This window comes from Macrobrachium nipponense, chromosome 43 (genome assembly GCF_015104395.2).
Source record: "Macrobrachium nipponense isolate FS-2020 chromosome 43, ASM1510439v2, whole genome shotgun sequence".
Lineage (NCBI taxonomy): Eukaryota > Metazoa > Arthropoda > Malacostraca > Decapoda > Palaemonidae > Macrobrachium > Macrobrachium nipponense.
In genome coordinates this window covers 12,727,448-12,751,403 of record NC_061104.1, presented here as the reverse complement: position 1 = coordinate 12,751,403, position 23,956 = coordinate 12,727,448, and the positions used below count along the sequence as shown (strand labels likewise).

The following is a 23,956-nucleotide window of genomic DNA, read 5'->3' as shown; positions in this document are numbered from 1 at the left end:
TGATATCAAAGTCATTAATGATTCTTCTCTCTCTCTCTGAGCGAGCTTTCATCTGGAGCTGCCAGACATCTTCTAGGCCGAGGTGGACTGCTTTTGATGTGGCGTCCGTCCTCCTTATATTTGGGGTCATCAGCAGGGGGTCTGCCCCATGCTGATCTCCTATTGGCTGGTGGCAGTAAGTCTTCTTTTACATTGGTGGTGCAGCCGTTTGGACCTCCTGAGCTGTGCAGTAATGTTGTTGGATGTTGCATTACGCTGCGGGACATCACGGCTAATATGATTGTCGTTGCCTGCAGAAGTATCTCATTCGGGGGTGTCGTCTTCCTTAGAGTTGTTGTGATTGGTGGTGTCATTGTTGGTGGCAGGTCTTCTCATACTCGTGGGGAGGAGAAATTCTTCCTGCATCGTATTAAGTGTTGGTTTAATTTCCTGGATGAGAAACGCCTGCAGCAGGCATAACTGACAGGCATCAGGGGCCTTCCTGATGATCTTGGTGTTCTGGATGATCACATCCCGGGAGATGGCCTCTTGATGTTAGGTACAGGCGTGGTTCTTAATAGCCCCCTCTTGGGCATGGCAGGAGTCTCTCTTAGACAGGTGCATGCTGGTCATACCAACATAGGCGCCGCTGCAACCGCGGACTGGGTGTGTATTGGTATACCATATAAGTCTGCTTTAGGGGGTCTTGTACCTGTGGGGAGGGGTTATTTTTCATAATCAGGTCACGCATCCTCCGATTCTGGTAATATATAATGAAGTCAATTTTCTTGGTGTCGTTGATTGAGATTTACATTGTGGGTAATAATCTTCTTAATGGAGTCCTCTTCTTTACGGTAATGGGAACCCATGAAGGCTTTAGAATACAGCTTGATATTATCCTGGGGGCAGGGCTGCAGGCTGTCACTACCGTAGCATTTTTCCAGGGCTGTATGGACTTCTCTACTTAATAATTTTTTCGAATACCCATTATGTATTTACAAGTACTTGGGAAGAGCGGTTGAGTTCCTGATTAGTGTCCTGTCAGTTTGAGCAGTGGGGGAGGGCTCTCCTGATGAAGGCCCTGACAACCAGGCTTTTGAATCTGGCTGGGCACTCGCTGTCACCGTTGAGGCAAAGTTCAAGGCGTCGGTAGTTCTCACGATGCTTCGGGCTTTTGAGTTGCTGGACGGAGTCGAGGAGCAACTCTATTTTGAGTCTTGTCGTGAGGCCTGGGTCTCGAAATGAAGTGGCAATTAAGACCCTAACTTCAGAAGGGCGACTTGATTGGGGGTGGGATCATAATCTGTATGGTTTATGTATCCTTGGGTTTGTTCAGGAGATGAGCTTTCGCAGGGCGTTTCTCATCCGCTGCTTCATGTCATCTTCTTGAAGGCGGTCGAGGCATCTTTCGATGTTCCCAGGGTACGTTGGTTCTCTCTTGTGGGGTTGTCTTCTTCAGTGGGTGTCATGTTCAGGGTTATCAAATTCAGTGTCATCCAGTCCATATTATTACTAATAATAATATGGAAGCAGCAGATTAATGTGTGTTCATAGGTGAAATATTGAGAATTGGGATGGCATTGCAGATGCATGCTCAGGATTGCAAAATATCAGTGAAATAAGTTACTACTGATACTTTAATGTTCAAGGGAAGCAAAAGGAGGAGAAATATTTTTCTTGTGGAAAAATGGTATATCAAGTTCTACAGCATCCAATTTGTAAAGTTAAAAATTATGAGGCATGACTATGGCATTTACGTACTATTTCATGATGAGCACTTGGGTACTGAAAGGAACTGGAGGAGATTTAAGAGGTGTCTCAGAGTGCTGTGATTCATGGCTAATGGCCAGTGGAAAGATCACATTACAAATGAGGCGGTTGTAGAGAGATGTACACAGCTGATGAAAAATAGACTTAAATCTCAAAGTAAAAATGTTTTTGTGATGAATAGGAATGAGCAGCAATTGATGAGAAACGTAGCAGATATGGAAGTAACAAGATGAAGACCAGATAGTAATTCAAACCAGCTGCACATAAGACAGTGGAAAGAGATATTTTCATGTGTAACTCTGTTGATGTTGAGACGTGGGAAAAATTGAGATCTCAAAGACTGAGAAGGGGATTGAACTGTCCAGGAAGTGATTCATTTTGAAATAGGAGAATGGGGAAGAAATGGGAGTAAATTAGGCTTGGACCAGATAGAATTCAAGCAGAGTGCTCAAGACTAGATGGGAAAAAGTTTGACCCTCTTAGGCCGCGTCCACACGGTCAAGCTTTGGTCGACGAACTTTGTCCGATGTGACGTCAGAAGCGGAGAAACAGCGGGAAAAGTCAGAACTTTACCGCAGTTTCTCCGCTTCCGACGTCACATCGAACAAAGTTCGTCGAGCAAAGCTCGGCCGTGTGGACGGGGCCTTAAGAAGAAACTGTATACAAATACAGTAGTGATTAAAGAATTTAGTAACAGTCAATTCAAATGGAAAAATACATTAAAAACATTCTGATTGTATAGTGTATCCTTTATGTTATAACAGTAATCTTTTTAACATAAAAATAATGTAGCTCCCATGAATTAATATTACTAAGTGATCACTAAATATGAAGTGAATGCAGCAGACAAAAATAACAATTAAAAAGTAATTTGTATTTTTCCTAACATACAAACCTAAGGGCTTTACCTAGGAATTTCCTTCAGCACAAGCTGGAGCAGGCTATTTTACACAACAAGGTTGTTTGGTAGAGTCGCTCAACCACTTACCCTAAGCCCAGGTAAATGAATGAAGGGTGGCTAGAGGTGGGGTGTTTATGTAAAGACCTCATGTTTGTATGTTAGGAAAAATACAAATTGCTTTTAAAATTTATCATTTATTCCTACACAAATACAAACCATCGGTCTTTACATAGGAAGACTTACTAATTGATGGGAGGATGAGTAGCCTTTCTAACTTACTGAAGGTTTGCCTGACCCAGGACTTTTTCCTGGTTGTGCAATGTCGACCAAAGGAATCTATGCCATGCCTCTGATCACAGGAGCGAAAGTGTGCTCTTATGTCTTACTTCTGGGCTTTTCAAAATGGATAGAAATTTTTCAGAAAGAAAAGCAAGCAAGTTGGTGGAAAGGAGAGCAGAACTGGTTTTGGCAAAAATGGAAAAAATTTTATCTCATGTGCTGGCTTTGAGATGGTGTTGCTCTTGACACAAGAATGAGAGAGAAATGATGAGACTGAAGTTGGTGATTCAAATGAGAAATTTCTGATAATGAATAAAGCTGGAAGGGATGCAGTGGTGAAAGGGAATACGGTAATGATTCTGTGACCTGTGTTTGGACGGGCCTGGCTTGTGCCTTTTAGGTGGAGGCCGGGTCAAATGTGTGACGATTCCTGGTAACGGGATCTGGCTTGTGTCCACTGGCGTCTGGTCCTGGGGAGAGTTTTCTTTTCTGTTTTAGGCCCTGTGATCCACGGAAATCCTATGAAGCGAGAAGGGGGTGATGGTATATTGAACCTGACGGTGGCCGTAGAACGACACAGTTCTTGTGTGGTCCCGTGCACCAACGCCAGTCCGTGAGTGAGGAAGTCACACGGGTTGGAATCCATTGCTGTGGCTGGGCTTGGTTGGTACCTGTCAAAGGGGACTGGCTTAGTTTGGTTACAGTGTTGGAGACCCTGTTTCGACAATAGGGCTGTTGGCTTCTACCCTTCCTGACGGGCGCCAAAGAAGGCTGGGTATTCTTGTGAGGTGCCATAGGATTTTGTGGTGTGGTTTCCTAGGACCTGCAGCCAAAGGACCAGCCTGACCCCCAGGTGAGGCTGTAGTGGTGTGTGAAGGCCCAGCAGTCTTTGCCACTGCACGGAAGATGAGGCGGTCATTGTCATCCACCCTTGTTGATCCACTGTGACATTTCTGTCTTCTCTGTCATAAAGAGAAGTAGAACCTAGCAACGGTCCGTTTTTCAGAGTTAAAACTGATTTGAAACTTACAAATGTCAGAACTCGGCATTGAGATGTGTCTCGGCTCTTTAACCCTTATTGGACGGATAGCTTCTCAATGGTAGTAACAGGTTTGGGGTGGTGGATGGATTGATCCTGTAGATAAGCATATTAAATGCTGTCGATTTGGAAGAAATCGGGCAGGAAAGAAGTGCCAATACTTCTGTAGCCCATAAATTCACTAATGGCAACTTTTACACTGGCTAAAATCACGAATCTGGCATCTCAGGACTTCAGTTCTGCTTCTGACTTCAAGGGAGAATGTACTGCGTCTCTCTCTCTCACGACATAGTTTTGTAGGTGTTGCTGTTGGTCTATGTTCTTGTCTTTTAAGATAGTATGTCGGTTGTCAATGTAATTTTGCAAAGACTAAGTGCAAAGAAATATTAGAAAAAACATGTACAAATAAAAAAGTTATTGAATCTTTGTTCTTGGCAAATTTACATAAATATTTTTCAATAAATATGCTAGGAATGTGTTACAGATTTTATTTGTTGTTTTGACATTATGTGAGCTGTAATTATAATTTTACAAAATAAAATTATTTATTAGAAAAAACATATATAAGTTGGTAAAATTTATGATTGTCTTGTAAAAGAGACCCCACAAGGAGTTGTAAATAGTCATTTTCACCATATGCATTTGAGCTTCCACTTTCCATTGGTTTTTTTTTCTTGTAAAGTGGCTGACCTCAAAGTTTACCCGCCCTGAGGAGCTGCACATTTTTTACCCATCCACTAAGGGTTAAGTAGTACCAAGTTTGCTCATAGGTTAGCTGTCTGGTGGGCCAGGTAAGTAATGGTCTTACCTCCAGACAGGAACAGGCTATTAAGGTTAGCCATTTTCTCGTTGGGAGTGAAGGAGACTCAAGGCGCTGTCACACTAGCGAAATTTCCGTTGACTTGAATTTGACAGCGACTTTCTGGTGTTGTCGTCAGGAATTTTGAAAACTGTACCGATCAAATTCAACCCATCGCTACCATCGACTTTATTGTTTGTTTACATCTCGGAGAGCACGCATTTCAAGTCATCAGATGCAAGATGGTGTTCTTGGTACAGTGGACAAGATTGCCAGAACAGTTTTTGGTTGAAGATATGGGGGAGAGATGATGATTATGGGACCATAAGCATGATAGTTTGATGAAAAAGGGTCTTAAATGAAAAAAATTACCAAGAGATCACCATGCGACTCAAGGAAAACTTTCCTGAACTTGCTTATCTTTATTCAGATAAGCATGTTATATCGTGAATATCAGAATGTTATATAGCCTAGGTCAGCTCTCGTTTTTATTTTTTGCATTTGCAAATGTAAACAAAAATCCTTAAAATTTTTGCAGTTTCTCTGGCTTAATTTATGATACAGTCTGACTGTGGTTGTGTAAACAAGGTTACGAATAGCCTATCTAGGCTAGCCCTAGCTTATTTTTTTAAATATAACTTTTCAAGTCTTTTTAACCAGGACCGTACTCGAAGAGTTTTTTTAAATTCTATGCAGCATCATTAAATACATGCAAGCACAACCAGCTGGTTGCTTTGTGTTATAAAGCATAGTTGTTTTATCATTAAGGAGTTGTTTTATCATTACATGAAGTCACAGCTCAGATGGTTTGTTTACGTTTTGACGACGACAACCACGGTATGAAGAAGAACGTATTTGACCCCCGAGTACTTCTTTGGAAAGTCAACAACAAACTCAGAAAAAGTCTACAAAAATTTTGCTAGTATGACAGCGCCTTTAGTGATAACATTAGCAACTTTTGTAGACCAGTGGTCAATCCAAGAGACTGCTTGGAACACTGCCATAGCAGTTGTTTCCAAGGTTGCTGACTCCTGGTGTGAGAGGGAGATGTTTTCTGCTCAGAGTTGCTTCAACGACAGACCTGTACTGGGGAGAACCAAGTCTGGGTCAGTGTGTGTGCAGATGGAATTGACCTCTCTGAACGTTTATAAAACTTTTTCTGACAAGGGGGTGGTAGAGGAAGCAGCTTAAATGAGCAGCTGGCTCGAAGTGAGTTCTCCCTTCTAGAGACGATTATTCACCTGACCGGACTGATTCTGCAAGTTCCGACCATGGCAATCCTTTTGAAGGTAGAATTTCCTGCGAGGCCCAACCAGGGCTTCGAGGGCGGTAGGAACAATCCCATTGTCAGCCAAGGTCTCGTCCCTGAGATTGTAATACTGACAAATCAGTTTAACAATCTTGCTCTAGGATTTCTGCAGCTCGGGAGTATCCGCATCCTTGGGGAGAGGACCCTCTGATCCTTCCAAGTCATGGTCCTCCTGAGAGACCTCCACTGGAATCCTCTATTATCACACCTGATGTGCAAACCCTAGGGTCAGCATCACCTTCTCGGGACCAATCCTCCGACTATCCAAGGAGCAACTCACGGGAACTGCGTCCTGGGTTGGGGATTTCGGGGGTGGGGGCGACATTCACGTTGCACACCCACTCTCTCTCTCTCTCTCTCTCTCTCTATAGTCCTTGTCTGGGTCTGGGGACCGCAAACACTTATTGTAGCAGCGTGCATCAAACCCCAAGGGAAGAACCTTCAGGGGAATGAGCCTCCAGGTCAGAACCTTGGAGTTCTGTCCGGGAACACCCAAGACACGTGTTCCCCGTCCTGGGATGGGAGTGTTATAGGGAGAGATCTTTGTGCCTCTTGCGTAGAAGACGACACATTGTGAGAAGGTCCATGGGGCTTTTCAAAGACTAGATCGGCCACCCTTCTCCCCTTCGGATCTGTCTGCCTAACAAGACCCTCAGAAGGAGAAGGGGTCTTCTTGCAATCTAGCACCACTGCCTTCTTCCTCTTAAAGTCTGTTGACCTAATGGGACCCTAAGGGGAAGAAGGGAGAGGGGGGAGGCAAAAGCAGATGGAGATAAAGGTACTGGCAACATCGAAGGAGAACAGGGTCTCTTCTTCGATTTCATCTCTTTTGTACCTTGTCATTAATTTTGCAAGGAGAAGATCCTTAGCAACAGGAGACATTGGAGGTCGCATCGATGTTGATGGGATCGGATGGATAACCAAAGATACTGTGGCAGTTAACATTGTGACCTTAGATCCTGTAACTGAAACCGTAGTCCCAGTTACTGACACTGTACGAGACGGGGGGTTGGTTGGTGGCACTGAGATGTGCAATCAAGCCCCTCATCAATGGTTCCCCTGAAGAAGCAGAGGACCAGAATCACATGGGAAGAGACAAGGAGTTACCTGGGATCCTCAAAGGGGGAATATCCCTCTGAGGATGGATGAACAGTCTTCTTGGATTTCTTCTTCCCAGCGAACCTCATCCATTGCTCCAGGGACCACGTACAACACTCAGCAAGTATCATTTATGGAAGGCACATTTGCAGCATATAGTGCAAACACTGTGTGGGTGAACATCAAAGGGCGAGAGAAAGCAATTGCACTGTCGCTATCCCACACCCAGGCAAAATATAGGTTTAGGTTTAAATAATTCTTGGTTTTGTAATATTCAAAAACAAGAAGATATATATTTACCAAAATTATTCAAACACAACAAAGGAAGAAAAAAACCAGGTTGAGATGAAGTACAATGGCCTTGAAGAAGGCTACATATAAGGGAATTGGTTGCACAACACAGTGAAGGGAGGGGTGAGGGTACCCCTCACCTCCCCAACCGGTAGTGCAACTGCCAAACAACCTTGTTGTGTAGAATAGCCTTCTCCAGCTTGCCCTGAAGGTAATTCTTACGTAAAGACCGATGGTTTGTATTCATGTAAGAATAAATGACAAGATGTTATTATTATTAATAGGTGTTAGTTTTTCCAGACCTCTGAGTCTCAAGTAGACTCTTCTCGGGCTGGTTCTCAGGGATCAATCCTGAGAGAAAAAAAAAAAAAAAAAAAAAAAAAAAATTAGACTTTATTTGAGAAACCCGTCTTATTTAAAAAATTTATGATTTTATTAATTGAAAAATCCCTGCTTTCCGCAAGGATATTTTTCATTTCCGAACTCCGCAAATAAATAGATCTTTGCTGGGTCCAATTTGGGCACTCAACAAGCAAATGCTGTACTGTCATGGGTGTTTGACATCTGTTACATTTCACTGGGTCAGCATGTGGTGTTGACATCAAGTGACCATGTGAGAATCTTGTGTGTCCTATACGTAGCCTTGCTAGGATCACCTCTTTTGCTCTTTCCTCCTGTGAGGATGTCCTCCATGCATAGACTTCAGTTTTTATATTTTTAAGTTTATTTGTTGTTGGCACAGAGGCCCATTCTTCTTTCCAATCCTGGTAAATTAATGTTTTAACTGATTTTACCCAGTCTGACACTGGGGCATATGAAATTGTTGGAGGGATAGTGCAGGCTAATTTGGCAGCAGAGTCTGCATATTCATTTCCTTTTATTCCCACGTGTGCTGGGATCCAACATATTTCCATTGATATTCCTGATTGGAGGAGTTGATGAATTTTTATTTGAATTTCCTGTACTATTTGGTTTCCTGGTTTATACTGTCTTATTGCATCTATAGCGCTACGTGAGTCACTGAAAATAACAGAGACACTTGCTTTTGCCTCAGATATCATATCTAGAGCCATCTGTATGGCTGTGACTTCAGCAGTAAATACTGATGATATTGAAGGTAGGCTTTTTTTACTTAACATATTTTTCGAATATGCAGATGCTCCTACTCCAACATTATTTTTGGAGCCGTCTGTATATATCATAAATTTGTCGCCTTTTCTTCTAATGTGCTCCAAAGCATGTTGGCGGTACATTTCCGTACTTGTCATTTGTTTTTTGAGTAGGTAAGACAGGGAGGTACATATCTTTACTCTATTTAAAATCCATGGTGGTGGCAATTCCATTGGTGGGTGAAAAATTGGATTCATATTATGTATGTTCATTATGTATCTAGCTCTTTTTGGGAAAGAGCTAGTACTATTAACTGCTGTTACTTGATTACAGTTTTGGAAGCAGTAAGTTGCAGGAGACGATCCTGCTTGCATTGAAAGACCTCTTTGTATTATTAAATTACGGTGATGTTTTAAGGGCAAAACACCTGCCTCCACCAAAAGTGAGTTTGTTGGGGACGATCGGAAAGCTCCTGTGCACAATCGCACGCCTTCATGGTGCACTGCATCGAGAGATTTTAATGCAGATTCTGAGGCGGATGAATATATTGGACAGCAGTAATCTATTATGGATAAGACTGCCGCCTTATATATCATTAATAAAATGTCTCGCTTTGCTCCCCAATTAGTGTGTGATAACTTTTTTAATATGGCAAGGGCTTTGATGCCCTTGGCTTTAATGTATTTGATGTGCTCTTTCCAATTTAAATGTTGATCAAATATTACTCCTAGATACTTGATTTTTGTACAAAATTGTATTTCAGTGCTATAAAGATGCAGTTTGATTGTTTGGTTCTTCATCCACCTTTTGTCTTTGTAGAAGACGATTGCTTTTGTTTTATCAGTTGAAAATTTAAATCCAACTGAATTTGCCCAACTACATATATTTGAAATGGCAGTACTGAGAACTCTCTGAGCATGTCTCAGATTACTACTCGTATAGTAAATGACAAAGTCATCAACGACCCGGTACTCTCCTAAAAACCCTCTTGAAGGATTCCTGGTCCAGTGACCATTCTGGCTCCAGGGGGACTGACCGGGACAATGCGTCTGCTACTACATTGTGGACTCCTGCCAGATGGGTAGCCGATAGATGCCAGGTGTTCTTGTCAGTTAGAGAAAAAATTGCTATCACCCTGTGGTTCACATGACTTGACTTGGACCACCTCTGTTTATACCATGTATCACTACTGCACTGTCGAGAGTCAATCTGATATGAGTCTCCTCCGGAGGACGGAGCTTCTTTAAGGTCAGAAACACTGCCATAGCTTCCAGGATGTTGATGTGAAGCTTTTGGAACTGAGGTGACCAAGTTCCCTGAACCTTGTCGTGCTGTGAATAACCTCCCCAACCTGATAGTGATGCGACTGTATGCATCAGTAGGGACGGGGGAGGGAACTGCAACTGTAACTCTTTGGCTAGGTTTTCGGTTATTGCCCATGGACGTAGACGTTCCTTGGGAATCAGAGGTACCCGGCCGAACTTGTCGCGACACTTGGCATTGGCCTTGAACGTCAAACTCGATTGATGTCCTTGAGCTTGGCTTTCAACAGAACGTCTGTGACTGACGCAAATTGGAGCGAGACTAGGATCGTCTCCTGATTCCTTCTCGAAGCCTTTTTGCATTTTAAGAATTGGCTTGTTACCTTGGCATCCCCTTCCCTGATGGAATGGAAAGGTTGTGTGAATCCAAGCCCCAATGGAAACCTAGCCACTGGAACTTGGATTCTGGGGCCAATCGTGACTTGGTCCTGTTGATCTTGAACCCTATATATTCCAGGAAAGATATGACCCCGTCCATGGCTTTCATAAACTTGTCTTTGACCATCTCCCAGATTAGCCAGTCGTTTAGGTACGCCACTACCAATAAAACCTGAGACCTTAGCTCCTGCACCACTACCTCCGCCAGTTCCGTGAAAACCCTTGGGGCTATATTCAGCCCAAAGGGCATCACCTTGAAGGAATAAGCTTCTTTTACTAGTTTGAAGCCCAGGAATGGATGGGAGTGCTGAGCCGTCGGGACATGATAATAGGCGTCTGTAAGACCTATAGAGGTGGTGACGCCCCCACGGGGAAGTAAGGCCCGTACCTGAGAGATGGTCAGCCTTTAGAACTTGTCGCAAGGAATGTACAAGTTTAAACGGGACAAGTCTAAGATCACCCTCCTTTGGTCGGTCCTTTCTTGGGACACTGAATAGACGACTTTGAAATTTTAAGTTCTTTGTCCTGGAGACTGCTCCCTTCTGGAGAAGGTCCCTGGGGTAATCCATCAACCCTTGGGTTGGATGCTGATAGATAGATACTATGTTTTCCGCCCAGCTGCTGAACTCCCAACGATGTTAAAAGAGATACAGCCTGCCTCCTATTTGAGGAACTTCATTGAGATGATGAGGGTCGGGTTCCTTTCCTGACCATACACCTCTAGCTCGCCCTTGGGCTCCGGTTCCTCCACTCTGACGAAAGGGGGAACCTGTTGGCTAGCCGACGGCGAAAGGGAGACAAATTGAGGCTGTTGCCGAGGCTGAGTCTTAGAAGATGAAGGGTTGGGGAACTTGCTGAATTAGTACAGCTTATAGCACAGGGTGCTGTTGCGGAACTTAGAAAGGTTGGTACCTTCTTTGACTTTTCCTAGTCCTAAAACTGGAGGAAGAAGACTCTTAATATCCTTTTGAAAGGGATGCCCCAACGCAATCTGATGCTTGATTAAAATGTGATGCCTCATTCTGAACCTCGTTTACTGCCGAAGCTGGAAGAGATCTGCACCCCAGATTGAGAAAGCCAGAAGCTGTTGGGTTCGTGCCTGATCGTAGCCTCGGATAGAACATGCTTCTTGCCATTTCTCTTAGTAACCGCAAAGCCGTACGAGGCACATTGCATGCTTAAAAGTAACTACTCCGCAATGACCTTATACAGCGGTTCATGAGCATACTCCAGAACCGCCGTCTCCGTCATCACTAGAGAGTTAAGAGACCTTGCAAGACGTGTCCTAGCATCAAATCCGGCTTGGATCAGTGCGTCTGACAGAGGCGCTCACTAAACAAGTTGATTGCACAGTTTGGCTTAAGCTTGCCTGCCGAGAATGTAGCCAGCAAACTTCCCACAAACTCTCTCTACCTTGGGGGTAGCAATGATGTGGAATCTGTCTCGCTAAGCTGGGGCTCTTCCCGAGTCACTGCCTGAAGGGTAAATCCTGCTACCTTTGATGTAAAAGGTAAGGAGTTCCCGTCATGTTGTTACCTTAGTATTTGAGCAGATCCACTTCTAGGCTCCATATCTATACTTGATGAGCCTGATTGCTAGAAAGGATAACAGTCCCCTTGGAGACCTTGTCCTTTCTAATCGAAGCTGCCTCCATAAGCCTAACATAAGCTATAAATGGTGGCCATAACCTTTCGGGAAATAACTCGAAATCCTCGAGTCTATGTAATATTCGAACGGGCGAACACGGAATGTTTTACTAGAAATAGTGCTAAAGCAGACATATTTCACGGGAGCGACACGGCTTCCTCGCCCAGAAATAGATTTTTCCTACGTCAAAATCCCTTTTTTACACCACTTGGTAAATTTATAGTAATGTCATTGATTGCTAAAGCAAACAATGTACAGCTCAAGACACTACCTTGAGGGATTCCTTCTTCCAGTTTATAGGTTACTGAGTAGGAATTTTCTACTCTTACTTGAAAAGTTCTGTTTGTTAAGAAGTTCTTAATAAATATTGGTAAGTGGCCTCTTAGTCCCTTGGAGTGGAGTTTTTGCATGATGTTATGTTTCCATGTTGTATCGTATGCTTTTTCTATATAAAAAAATATAGCTACTGTTAATTTCTTTTGTTCAAAGCCTTTTTTGATATGATCTTCTAAATGTGTTAAGGGATCTAGGGTTGATCTGCCAGCTATTGAACCAGATTGTGTTGGTGTTAAAATGGATTCTTTGGTTATTACATACGTTAATCGTGCATTAACCATTTTTTCTAAGATTTTGCATAGGCAACTTGTTAGAGATATCGGTCTATAATTGGATGGATTACTTGCATCCTTTCCTGGTTTGTTTATTGGAATAATTATGGCATGTTTCCATTTATCAGGAAAGACACGTTTTAGCCAGATACTATTGTAAAATTTAATAAATATGATTTAGCTATAGGAGCTAATTTTTCTATCATTTCAAATGATATTTTATCATATCCTGGTGCAGAGGGATGACAAGAGTTGATGGCATTATCTAGTTCATCCATGTTAAAAATATAGTTATATTCCAGGTCTTCAAGAGTTTCAAAATTGAGTATTATATTTTCTTTTTGTTTTCTGATACTTTGAAAATGTGTATCTAGGCTGGAGTAAGCACTGATGTTTTCAAAATGTTTCCCAATTATGTTTGATATTTCATAAGTATCATGGTATATTTTTCCATTTAAATGTATTGCACTTCTTGGAGGTCTTATATGTTTTCCATTGATTTTCCTTATCTTTTGCCAGACATCCCTTGTGGATGTGTTTGAAGATATGTTTGAGATATATTCCTTCCATGATGCGATTTTTTCAGCTATTACCGTTTTTCTAAATTTGGCTGTATATTTGTTATATAGTGGTTTAATGTGGTTAATTGTTATGTTTGTTATAACTATTTTGTTTAATATGTTTATACTATAGGGCATTTTGTTGAGTGATTTAAGGCGAGTTTTGAGTCTGTTTAGATTGCGACTCAATATATGTTTTATTTTACTTAATGTTGTTAATGTTGGATTCCACCATGGGACAGGGGATTTTGTGGAATGTGTTTTGGTTTTTGGAATACTTTTATCTGCAGCATTTATTATGAAGTTTGAGAAGGATTCACATGTAGTATTGTGATCTTCATTATGTGGGAATGGTGGTATGTTTCGTGTGTATAGGAAATATTTATCCCAGTTAGCTTTTTGGATATTATATCTTGTAAGTGGCAATATTTTGACATTACTTAAGTAGTTCAGAATGATTGGGAAATGGTCACTTGTGTATGAATCGTCTAGGACGTTCCATTCAAATTTCTCCGCTACATCATTTGAACATAATGAAATGTCAATTGAAGAAAAGGTTAGGTGTGTATTTGAAAAATATGTTGGAACTTCGCTTTCATTGAGACAATACAGATTGTGTTTCATTATAGTATTCTCTATGTTGATTCCGGATGTGTCAGTGGGGTTATTAATATCCCATAATGGATTATGTGCATTAAAATCTCCTACTATAAGTAGTGGTTCCTGTATACTTTTGCTAATAAGTTCAGAAAAATCACTGAAATTTGCATTGAAATTTGGTTGGTTATATAAATTACAAATGGTAATTTTACTTTTATCAGGCATATACATTTTAATTGATGTTATTTGATATGGCATAGATGGTATGTCAACAGGTTCATATGTAATGCTATTATGAACGTATATGGCTGTGCCTAATTTTCCACCGTCAGTTGGTGAATAACAGGCAATTTTATAGTGTTGGATATTTGTAGGGTTACTTCCTATATGTTGTAGACATATGCACATTGGGTTGTGGTCTCGTATGATTCTTTGTAACTCAGCCCAGACGTAGTCGGGTTAAGAGACCATTTATATTCCATTGAATGATTTTATATTCCATTATTGGGAGGAATTGGTGTTAAATTCTGTAAATTGATTGCTGATTTTACTTTATCTCGTAGTTTATATGCATTTGAATTTATTTGTGGTTTTTTAATCGTTGTATTTGTATGTTGGTTATTAGATTCTGCAGTTGTTTGTTTTTCATAGTTGAATATTAATAAGTCTATTTTTGATTTTATAATTTCCTTTTTTGTATTTTAAGGATTCAGAACATAATTCGTTCTCATGTTGGTGTGTTAAAGGGCACCTCCTTAATTTGGTAAAATTGTCAATACAATTTCGTACTGTGTCCTCTGTCTTGGTAGTTAGTTGGTTATATGTACTTACAAAGCATTCATTACAACCACAAGATGAAGCATGTTTGGTAATGTTAATTATTGGTTCAGAAGTTTTTGGTCTAGCTTTAGAAATTTCTGGTTTTGTAATTCTATTGTTCCTTTTCTGTAGTGATAAGGACTGTTGGTTTGAGGGGTTATTTGTTTTGTTGTTGTTAATGGGATATTTCGGTCTTGTGGATGGTTGGGGGGTGATAGTTATATTTTGGTTTGGTTTAATGGTATGATTTTCATTAGTATTATTTGATGGAAATTGTAAAGAGTGATCTTTACTGTCCAGATGTTGGCTGTTTGATTGAGATTGAGGGTAATTGTGTATTTCCACTTGTGATGAGGTTAGTTTAATATCTTTTTTAAAATGTTCTCCTGGTGTAGTTGGAGTCTCTCTGGATTGATTGTAATTTTCAATATTTACTTTTTTTCCCTTAGGTGGGGTTCTTTCTAGAATTCTTTTCTTTTTGCCAGTTCGATTATCATCATTATTTAATTCTTCTTCTATTGGAAGTTCTTTTCCATGGATAACTGAATCATCTATGTTGGTGGTGGTATTGGTTGTTGTAATATCACTTTTATTTTGGGTTTCAGTATTATTGGTATGAAATCCAGTTTCCATGTTTATACTATCTTGTTTGTCATTGTGCTGTTTGATGTCTTGATTTTTAGTCACATTTGAAAAGGTGGGGGTTTTGGATGGATTGTTAACGCCTCTTACTTTTAGCTCAAGTCTGGCTTCCATGACTGACATTCCTGATGACAAGATGTAATCTGGTAGGGTTAAGTCACATGAATGTGCTACATTTTTATCTTTTCAGCTCATAAGATCAACTTACTTCACTCGCTTTAATCATTCTGAGCGTCAAGATGACCTGGAGATGAAAGAAAGACTTCAGAATGAGCTGCTGTCCGCTTCCCCGGCATTATCAGGTAATATCTTCATAACAAAATTATAGATAACTCACTTGTAACCCCAGATATAATTTTGTATCTATTTCCTAATGATGCTATAAAGAGCCCCAAAATATATTTCAGTATATTTTATCAGTTTGCCATCAAGGATGGACCATAGGAATACAGGTAATTTTAATACGTATTTTAAATTAATATTTAATTGACAGAACTAAAAGAGCCCGTGTTGATGGCCAGTATAGTAGCTCTAGCAATGTCATTTCATGGAGCTCAACCCTTAAAAAATTAAAAGTATGATAATTGATCCAGTACTCTTTTGCCTTTGCATCCTGATTTGTTTTTAAATGGTATTGGTTTAAATATCAGTGACTCAAGATTTTAGGTGTAACTTTTGATAAAATGACTTTTGAGAAGCATATATGTACGTATAATATAGATACCGTACCTCTTTTTTTAGAAAGTTGATATAATTTTCTGCCATTTCTTAATGAAGATATTATGTATGTGTTTCAACTCTTTTCTTCTTTCTTGAATAGAGTACGTACTGTTCTGTGTGGTCTTCAGGTGCTAACTCTCATCTCTGAGTCTTTGATAGAGATGTGTCATCAGTCAAGTTTATTTTCCAACTCTTAATGTTGACTTGTGGCAAGGTTGTAAAGTGAGTCAATTATGTTTGTTACATAAAATGTACAACAATGACAAACATCATATACATTCTTGTTGACCTGAACTAGCCATTTTGCTCACAACACAAGCAGACTGTTGTTTTCTAACATCAGGTTTAATAGTACCCAGTTTGTTAGGAGATTTATTTTGGCTACAACTAAAACTTGGAATAGTTTGCCTAGTTCAATTGTTGAATCTTCTGATCTCCATATATTGAAGCAAGGCGCACATTTACTTAGCCTTTGAGAAGTAAAGTATGAACCTTAACAAATCCAAACTGCAGAAAGATTAGCATAAACATCTGATTAGAATACACCAGCAATAAATGGCCATTAAAAAATATAAAAACACCTTAAAATTTTCTAGGAATGTACAACACCACTGCTTACTTTAGAAAAGAATGTAAAATGTCCTGAAACATGATGAAATACCCAAATCAATTTTCCCCAGTTAAAGAAAACTATATCAGGTTAATGAACATACTACAGTGCACAAGGAAAAACACACATTTATAATGACATCACAGTGAGATCGTTTACCAAAGTAGACCTATGGAAGCCAGATTTGTATACACTAACCCACAAGGATTTATGCAAATGCACAAACACGCTAAGTAAAAGTAATGAGTTGGTGATGAAACAATTTACACAGCAAATTCTTCAGAAAAGACTTTCTCTTTCTTACTTTAAGTCTTCAATTGAATTCCCTTATGGACAGAGTCAACAAACTATAAACCCAAAGAACTCCAAAGGGAAATACACCTGCAAGGAGAGACAAGTTATAGGAAAAGATGATAAAAAAAATAAACACTAAGGTGGAATAGAACATAACACTGATACACCTGAATTAAGGAGACATCAATAGAAAGCAGAAACGAAGTTGCTATTCTTGCTTAAACATTGGGAGATAGAAGATTCCACAACTGTATTAGGTAAACTGTTCCACACTTTAGTTGTAACCGAGATAAACTAGCAAACCGAGTAGTACTGAATCCCATACTAGAAAATTACACTGATGCAGCAGCAGCGTGCCTAGTTCTGTAAGCAAAGACAGGTAGGTTGGGTAAATAAGAGTGCAGAGAATGTGTTTAGTTGTAGTACATTGTATGCAGCAAACATAATGAATCACTTTAAGTCTATGCCGCACAACAATGAGAGTTGACACAATAGATTTGGCTGGTGACATAACTCGATCCCAGAGTTTGAGATAAGTCAGTATCTGAAGAATATACTTGAGAACAATACTTCAAACAAGGAAAAGGTTAAGACATTTAGATAATCATGAAACATTCAAAAACATATCTGTAAGTTATAAACTTTTCTGAGAAAGAGGAAGCAATATTAATATCACAAATATACTTCTCTAAAGCCAATTTATTATCAAAATTTACTCCTAAAACTCCAAGTCACTGCTATTTAAAACCATGCCACTGAAATATAAACTGGAAAGCAAAGGCAAAAGTGATCTGCATTGTCAAAGTATCATACTTTGAGTTTTAGAAACTCGCAAAGACATGCCAGATCTCTATTCAAGGACTTTGCAACCACAGACCTTTATACAGAGAAGGCACAACAGCTAGAAGAAAGCATTATCAGCATATGCAATCAATTTATTCTCCAGATCTTGCCACATGTCACTAGTACAGATCTTATCCAGCAAAGGTCCAAGATCACTGCCTATAGGAACACCTGTAATGACATTATTATAGCTACTACACTGGCCATCAGCAAATACCCTATGGTTCTTCCTATTATCACTTAGAATATTAATACAAGATCCATCAATTCCCAATAATCTTAGCTTGAAGATAAGTGCTTTATGATTCACATAGTCTAAGGCTGCACTAAAATCTAAACTGATCATACATTCACACGCACCCACATTAAGAGCACTGCAAGAAGACAGAGATTGAGGCATGCATTGCAAGTACAAAGGCAGGCAGTCCCCGGGTTACTACGGTCTCGGCTTACGACGTTCCGAGGTTACGACACTTTTCAATTATATTCATCAGAAATTATTTTCAGGGTTACGACGCCTACAAACGTTGATCTGGCAGATGAAATATGACACCAAAAGTGCAAAATAATCAATATTTAAAGGTTTTTTTTATGAAAAATGCAATAAGAATGCAGTTTACAGAGTTTTGAATGCACCTAAAGCATTAAAAGTAAAGTTTTCTTAGGATTTTTGACAATGTTCCGGCTTACGACGCGTCTTAAGAACGGAACCCCCGTCGTAACCCGGGGACTGCCTGTATAATGCTGGTAGCATGGTCTCACCAACAAATCTTCAAAAAATTCATGACTCATATTTTGATTTTAAAACATTGTATTTCTTATTACAAACTTTTTACCTTTCTAGAAACTGGAGAAGTTAAAACTCCTGTCCGATGGTATCATCGAGCTTACAACTTTCTTTTCGGTTTTGATAACTCTCCAAAGGCAAAGGTAAAGAATGCATTTGTGTATATTTAACAATCTTTGCATCTTTCTCTCTAAACTGCAGTATACTTGGAGATTTCTTTCTGAAATACTTAGGGTCTCTACTTGAAATATCTTAATGTTTTGTAGATTGGCATGTACTGTATTATTTGTCAAAACTTTACATTGAATTGTGGCTTATATAACCATATGTTAAGTTCATATATACATAGATTAAAACTTGAATGCCTTATATTATTACAAAAAGAACTTAGTTAAAAATTCTGTAATCTGCTATTTCTTGTTAATCTATCAAACTAGAGATTGGATAGTTATAGGGACCAAGTCCTTTATAAAGTAAACAGTCTAAACAGGTAATATCTTGTGTACAGTAAATATGGAACTGTTTTTGCTTAAAAACCAAAGGTCAAATAAAAAGCACTAAATGTCAAATAAAGATTTAATGATTGAGTAACATGACTAAATTGTTAGGATTTGAGATCAACATCTTGGCATAGATTCAACTTACTTTGGTGCAATACAGCCAGTATTTTTCTAACATACAAATAACTATCATGCAAAAATACAAATTGCAAAAGTTTATCAAAGAACTCATTTTTTTTATACAAACCTATCAGTCATAATCAGCCTTATCCTTTATACAAACCCATCAGTCATAATCAGCCTTATCCTCAGTGTGACAAATTCCCCAAATGTATCTTTTGAACATTAGTTTTAGCATAACTAGAAACTAATGTTCAAGATTTGTTCCTCCAACCCATGGGTAGGTATTGAGTGCTTTCCTCAATCTTGTTACGTACTCAACTGGAAAGAAAGGATTGGGATGCGAGTACATACTTTTGTTTAGGATTGGGTTTGTATATATAAAATGTTATGAACACCTTTGTTTCATGAAAAAATCCATCATTCACAATTAGCCAGAATCACTATTTAGATGGGAGGTAGATTACTTGCAAGTCCTAGCTTGTGAAGCTCTGGCGAGTCTCGCAGAACTCTTTAGGACATATGTGATAAAACCCATTTCCTTTAAGCTATCTCAAAAGGTTCTACAAATATTAAAGCCTTGAGATTGTACATTATGATATTTTAAAACAGTGCAAAGATCAACCAGTGATTTGGAATCCATATCACTGGTTGATCCAAATTTTGGATGACATTGTTTGAACCTGGCAAAAATGCATCTCAGAGAACAGTTGTGGGATAAACAGCCCCATTCCCTTGTGCCTGAAGTTATTGAAAGTAAAATGAGCAAAGATTGACATTTCCACATACCTGCTTTAGGATGGCTTTAAACTCAAAAGTTCCTCTTGAAGGCAACAGACCCCGTAGGGGGTTGGTGCCGTCAGTGCATCCTCTTGTGGTGCACTCTAGGCATTACTTTGGGTTCTTTGCCGCATCAGGCCCTAGCTGCCACCCCTTTCATTACTTTCGCTGTAACTCCTTTCATATTCTCTTTCTTCCATCTTACTTTCCACCCTCTCCTAACAATTGATTTAAAGTGCAACTGCAAGGTGCAACTGCAAGGTTTTCCTCTTGCTACAACTTTCAAACCTTTTACTTTCAATTTATGTTTCAGCGCTCAATGACCTCATAGATCCCAGTGCTTGGCCTTTGGCCAAATACTATATTCAATTCAATTCAGTTGAAGGCAACAGAGAGCTCAATCTCATGCACTGCCTGTAAACCGGCAAGCCTTGTCTGCAGAAACCTATGCATGTGCATAGCAGCCTTGAACATCGTATTCTTAGAAATGTGCTCCCTCTGCTGATTCTTGGACAGGATTGAGCAACAGCAACAGCAGTTGGACAAATCATTAGTTCAGCAGAGACAGTGGGAGCACCAAGGCTTCTCATTGCAGGAGAACTGGTAACAGCAGCACCACACATGTATTTGATAAACAGGCATAGAATAGGTATTCATTTGTTGAATTTACTCCAAGACTTCAGAAAAGTCTGGGAGAGCAGGAGCCATAAGTTAGTAAAACAATAGCAACCTTAAAAGAAAAGGCATTGCATTTGTAACTAGATACTGGAGTGTTAGATGAAAAGGGCCTAAGCCTTTGAGATGCTGGATATGTGGATATCTAACACTCAGTCCACTGGGTTTAAATACAATGAAACATGCAGATTCATTACATAATGGAAGTCAAAAAAGAACTATCCGTTCATAAGTAACTGGTGTCACTACTCCTCACTCCCCTTGCTGGAGAGAGAGGAGTTGAAACTGTTGAGAAGCAGAGTGTATGTTTTAACTTTTAAGGAACATAAAAAGTGCTGGAACAGTATGGCTTCAATGTTCATCTGCACCAAGCCAGTTCCAGCCTTTATGTGTGTTCTTCAAACTGCCTGTAGCTATGAAGAAAGAAGAAAGGGAAGAAAAAAAAGAGACCAATCATCTCACTCATTCCCAACTCCACACAATCATCTTAGGTAAGATACAAACTGTCCCATCAGGGGAACTGGATGAGTTACACTTGTTGAACAGCCACCACTGGACCCAAGAAAAATGTGTCCAAGAATCTGTGGGCAACATCTTTCAAGTAGAAGAAAGTGAATGCAGTTTGACACAGTCAGGAACCAGCATTCAAAATCCTATGAACAGATAAGCTCCTGTATGCCAGGGAGGAACCTATTCCTCTGGTGTCATGCACTTCTGCATGCTCCAAAATGGTGACAGAACTTGACGATGAGGAGTAGGCTTGCCTAATCACTTCATGTAGTTAACCCTTAAACGCCGAAGCGGTAAAAAACAAATTGTCTCCCGTGTGCCGGAGGTGTTTCAGAGTGAGCGCGGAAGCGGAAAAAATGACAATTTGTCCAAAATTGCATTTTTCCTAACTATAAAAACCTGAGGTCCTTTTACAATAGGAAGGTTACTAGCGGCAGCTGGATAGGTCGTAAGCTTTCGAACAAGGGGTTCGGTAGTTAACTGCTTGTCCGACAGGCGCGCACGCGCGACTGGGAGGTAAACAAATCACTTTTGCTTTTGGCCCAAGCAAAAAACTGCAGAGTGAGGGGTGGCATGAGGTGGGACTATGTGTAAAAGGACCTCAGGTTTGTATAGTTAGGAAAAATGCAATTTTGGACAAATTGTCATTTGTTCCGACACGGCATACAAACCTTCGGTCCTTTTACAATAGGAAGACTCACTTCTTGGTGGGAGGAATCTGAGTCTTTTGTGAACAGACTGGTGTTCGCCCAACCTTGGAATGCCTCCCTGGTCGTAAGAGCGAGGGAGGGATCCAAGCCTCTGTCCGATTGATCGGGGTGTGCACCGCAGGATCAATGGTCAGACCTCTGGACCGAGTACTAAGAGAGAGGCAAGCGTGTCTCTTCATACCAGCAATGTAAGAACTTGTTCCTGTACAGAAGCAAATATAAAGTCATGGGTTTGTCTCTTGTTGGCATCCACTTCCCCACCCTTGTAGGAGGAAGTGGTGGATATTCTGCTTCTATCCCTAGTGAAAGGGATAGAATGGGGCTCTGTCATATAGCTCACCTGCATCTCGTCCTCATCCAGCGTAGTGACGACCGTGACCCTCTGCCCACAGGTAGAGGAGGAGGAAAAGATGGGAAGAGAAGCCAGTCACTCACTCATTCACACATCCATCCGCACAGTCACACCAGGACTCGATGCTGTTCAGCCTGCGAGGGTCTGGGTTAGCTACACAACTTGTTGAGCAGCCACCACGGGTCCCAAGGAAAAGGTATCCAAGGACCTGTGGGCAATATCCCGAAGGTAGAAGGAGGTGAAGGTAGTCTGGTTAGACCAGACCCCTGCCTTCAGGACCTGCGCCATGAAGTTCTTACGAAACGCCAACACTTCTGACTTCGTGAGCTCTCGGACGGGACGTACGGATGTCGTCACTACCATCAGCCTCATACGACCTCCTGATGACCTCACGCAGCCAGAACGAAAGTGTGTTCTTGGATACTTCTTTCTTGGTTACCCCGGTGCTAACGAAGAGGCGTCGACACTCAGGCCTGAGGTGCCGAGATCTCTTCAGATAGCGCCGTAGCGCCCTCACAGGACAAAGCAGCATCTCATCCGCATCATTATCGGTGAAGTCCATTAGGGAGGGAATCGTGAAAGACTCGAACCTGTCGTCAGGGACCGAAGGTTTCTGAGTCTTCGCAACGAAGTTCGGGACGAAATCGAGCGTCACAGATCCCCATCCCCTGGAGTGTCGTACATCGAAGGAAAGACCATGAAGTTCCCCTACTCTCTTCGCCGATGCCAGGGCCAGCAAGAAGAGGGTCTTGAGGGTCAGATCCCTGTCTGACGACTCTCGGAGTGGCTCGAAGGGTCTTCGAGTCAAACTCCTAAGGACGAGAGTCACATCCCACGCAGGGGGCCTGAGTTCCCTGGGTGGGCAAGACCTTTCGAAGCTCCTCATGAGCAAGGAGATCTCGAACGAGTTCGAGATGTCCAATCCCCTCAGTTTCAGGACTAGTGCCAGGGCGGCTCTATATCCTTTGACTGTGGGGACTGAGAGGAGCTTCTCTCGGCGAAGAAAAACGAGGAAATCCTCTACCTGCTGAAGAGAGGCTCTGAGAGGAGATATACCCCGTCTACGACACCAACCACAGAAGACGGCCCACTTTCCCTGGTACACAGCTGCAGAGGACTGACGGACGTTTCCAGCCATCTCTGTTGCTGCGCTACGAGAAAAGCCTCTCGTTCGCAAGAGATGGTGGATAACAGCCAGCCGTGAAGACAAAGGGACTGGACTGTTTGGTGGTACCGCTCTACGTGTGGCTGGACGAGAAGGTTGTGCCAAGGGGGAATCTCTCTCGGTTCTCCTGCGAGAAGAGCCAGCAGGTCCGGATACCAAATGGCCTGGGGCCATTTGGGAGCCACCAGGATCATCCTGAGATTCGGGGTGACCAGCGCTCGACTGATCACCTTGTGAATCAGGCTGAACTGGGGAAAGGCGTAAGCGAAGAGGTTGTCCCACGGGTGTTGAAGAGCGTCCTCTGCAGCTGCCCATGGGTCCGGCACGGCTGAAAAGAAAACCTGAAGTTTTCTGTTGTGCCGGGTGGCGAACAGATCCACGACTGGTCGCCCCCACAGGTCGAAGAGCCTTTCCGCCACGTCCTGGTGTAGAGACCATTCGGTCCCTATCACCTGATCCTGACGGCTGAGCTTGTCTGCTACTACATTCCTCTTGCCTGGAATGTAGCGTGCCGACAGCTCTATTGAGTGAGCCTTGGCCCACTCGTGCACCTGCCGAGTCAACTGGTACAACGGGAGAGACACTAGGCCCCCCTGTTTGTTGACGTAAGCCACCACCGTGGTGTTGTTGCACATCAACACCACTGAGTGTCCCATCAAGCGGTCCTGAAACTCTTGGAGCGCGAGAAACGCTGCCATGAGTTCCAGTACATTGATGTGAAGGTGCTTGTCGTGCTCTT

General features: G+C 41.3%; 1 protein-coding gene across 2 annotated transcripts in view; it reads left to right on the top strand.

Annotated features, from left to right (window-relative positions):
- Positions 1-23,956, top strand: part of LOC135213537 (sodium/glucose cotransporter 1-like) — a 289,323-nt gene that overhangs the window by 190,421 nt on the left and 74,946 nt on the right. For both annotated transcript variants that reach the window (XM_064247470.1, XM_064247468.1), the window contains exons 13-14: positions 15,342-15,453; positions 18,463-18,548. In XM_064247470.1, the coding sequence (XP_064103540.1) occupies positions 15,342-15,453; positions 18,463-18,548 (198 nt within the window). The remainder of the gene's footprint in view (positions 1-15,341; positions 15,454-18,462; positions 18,549-23,956) is intronic.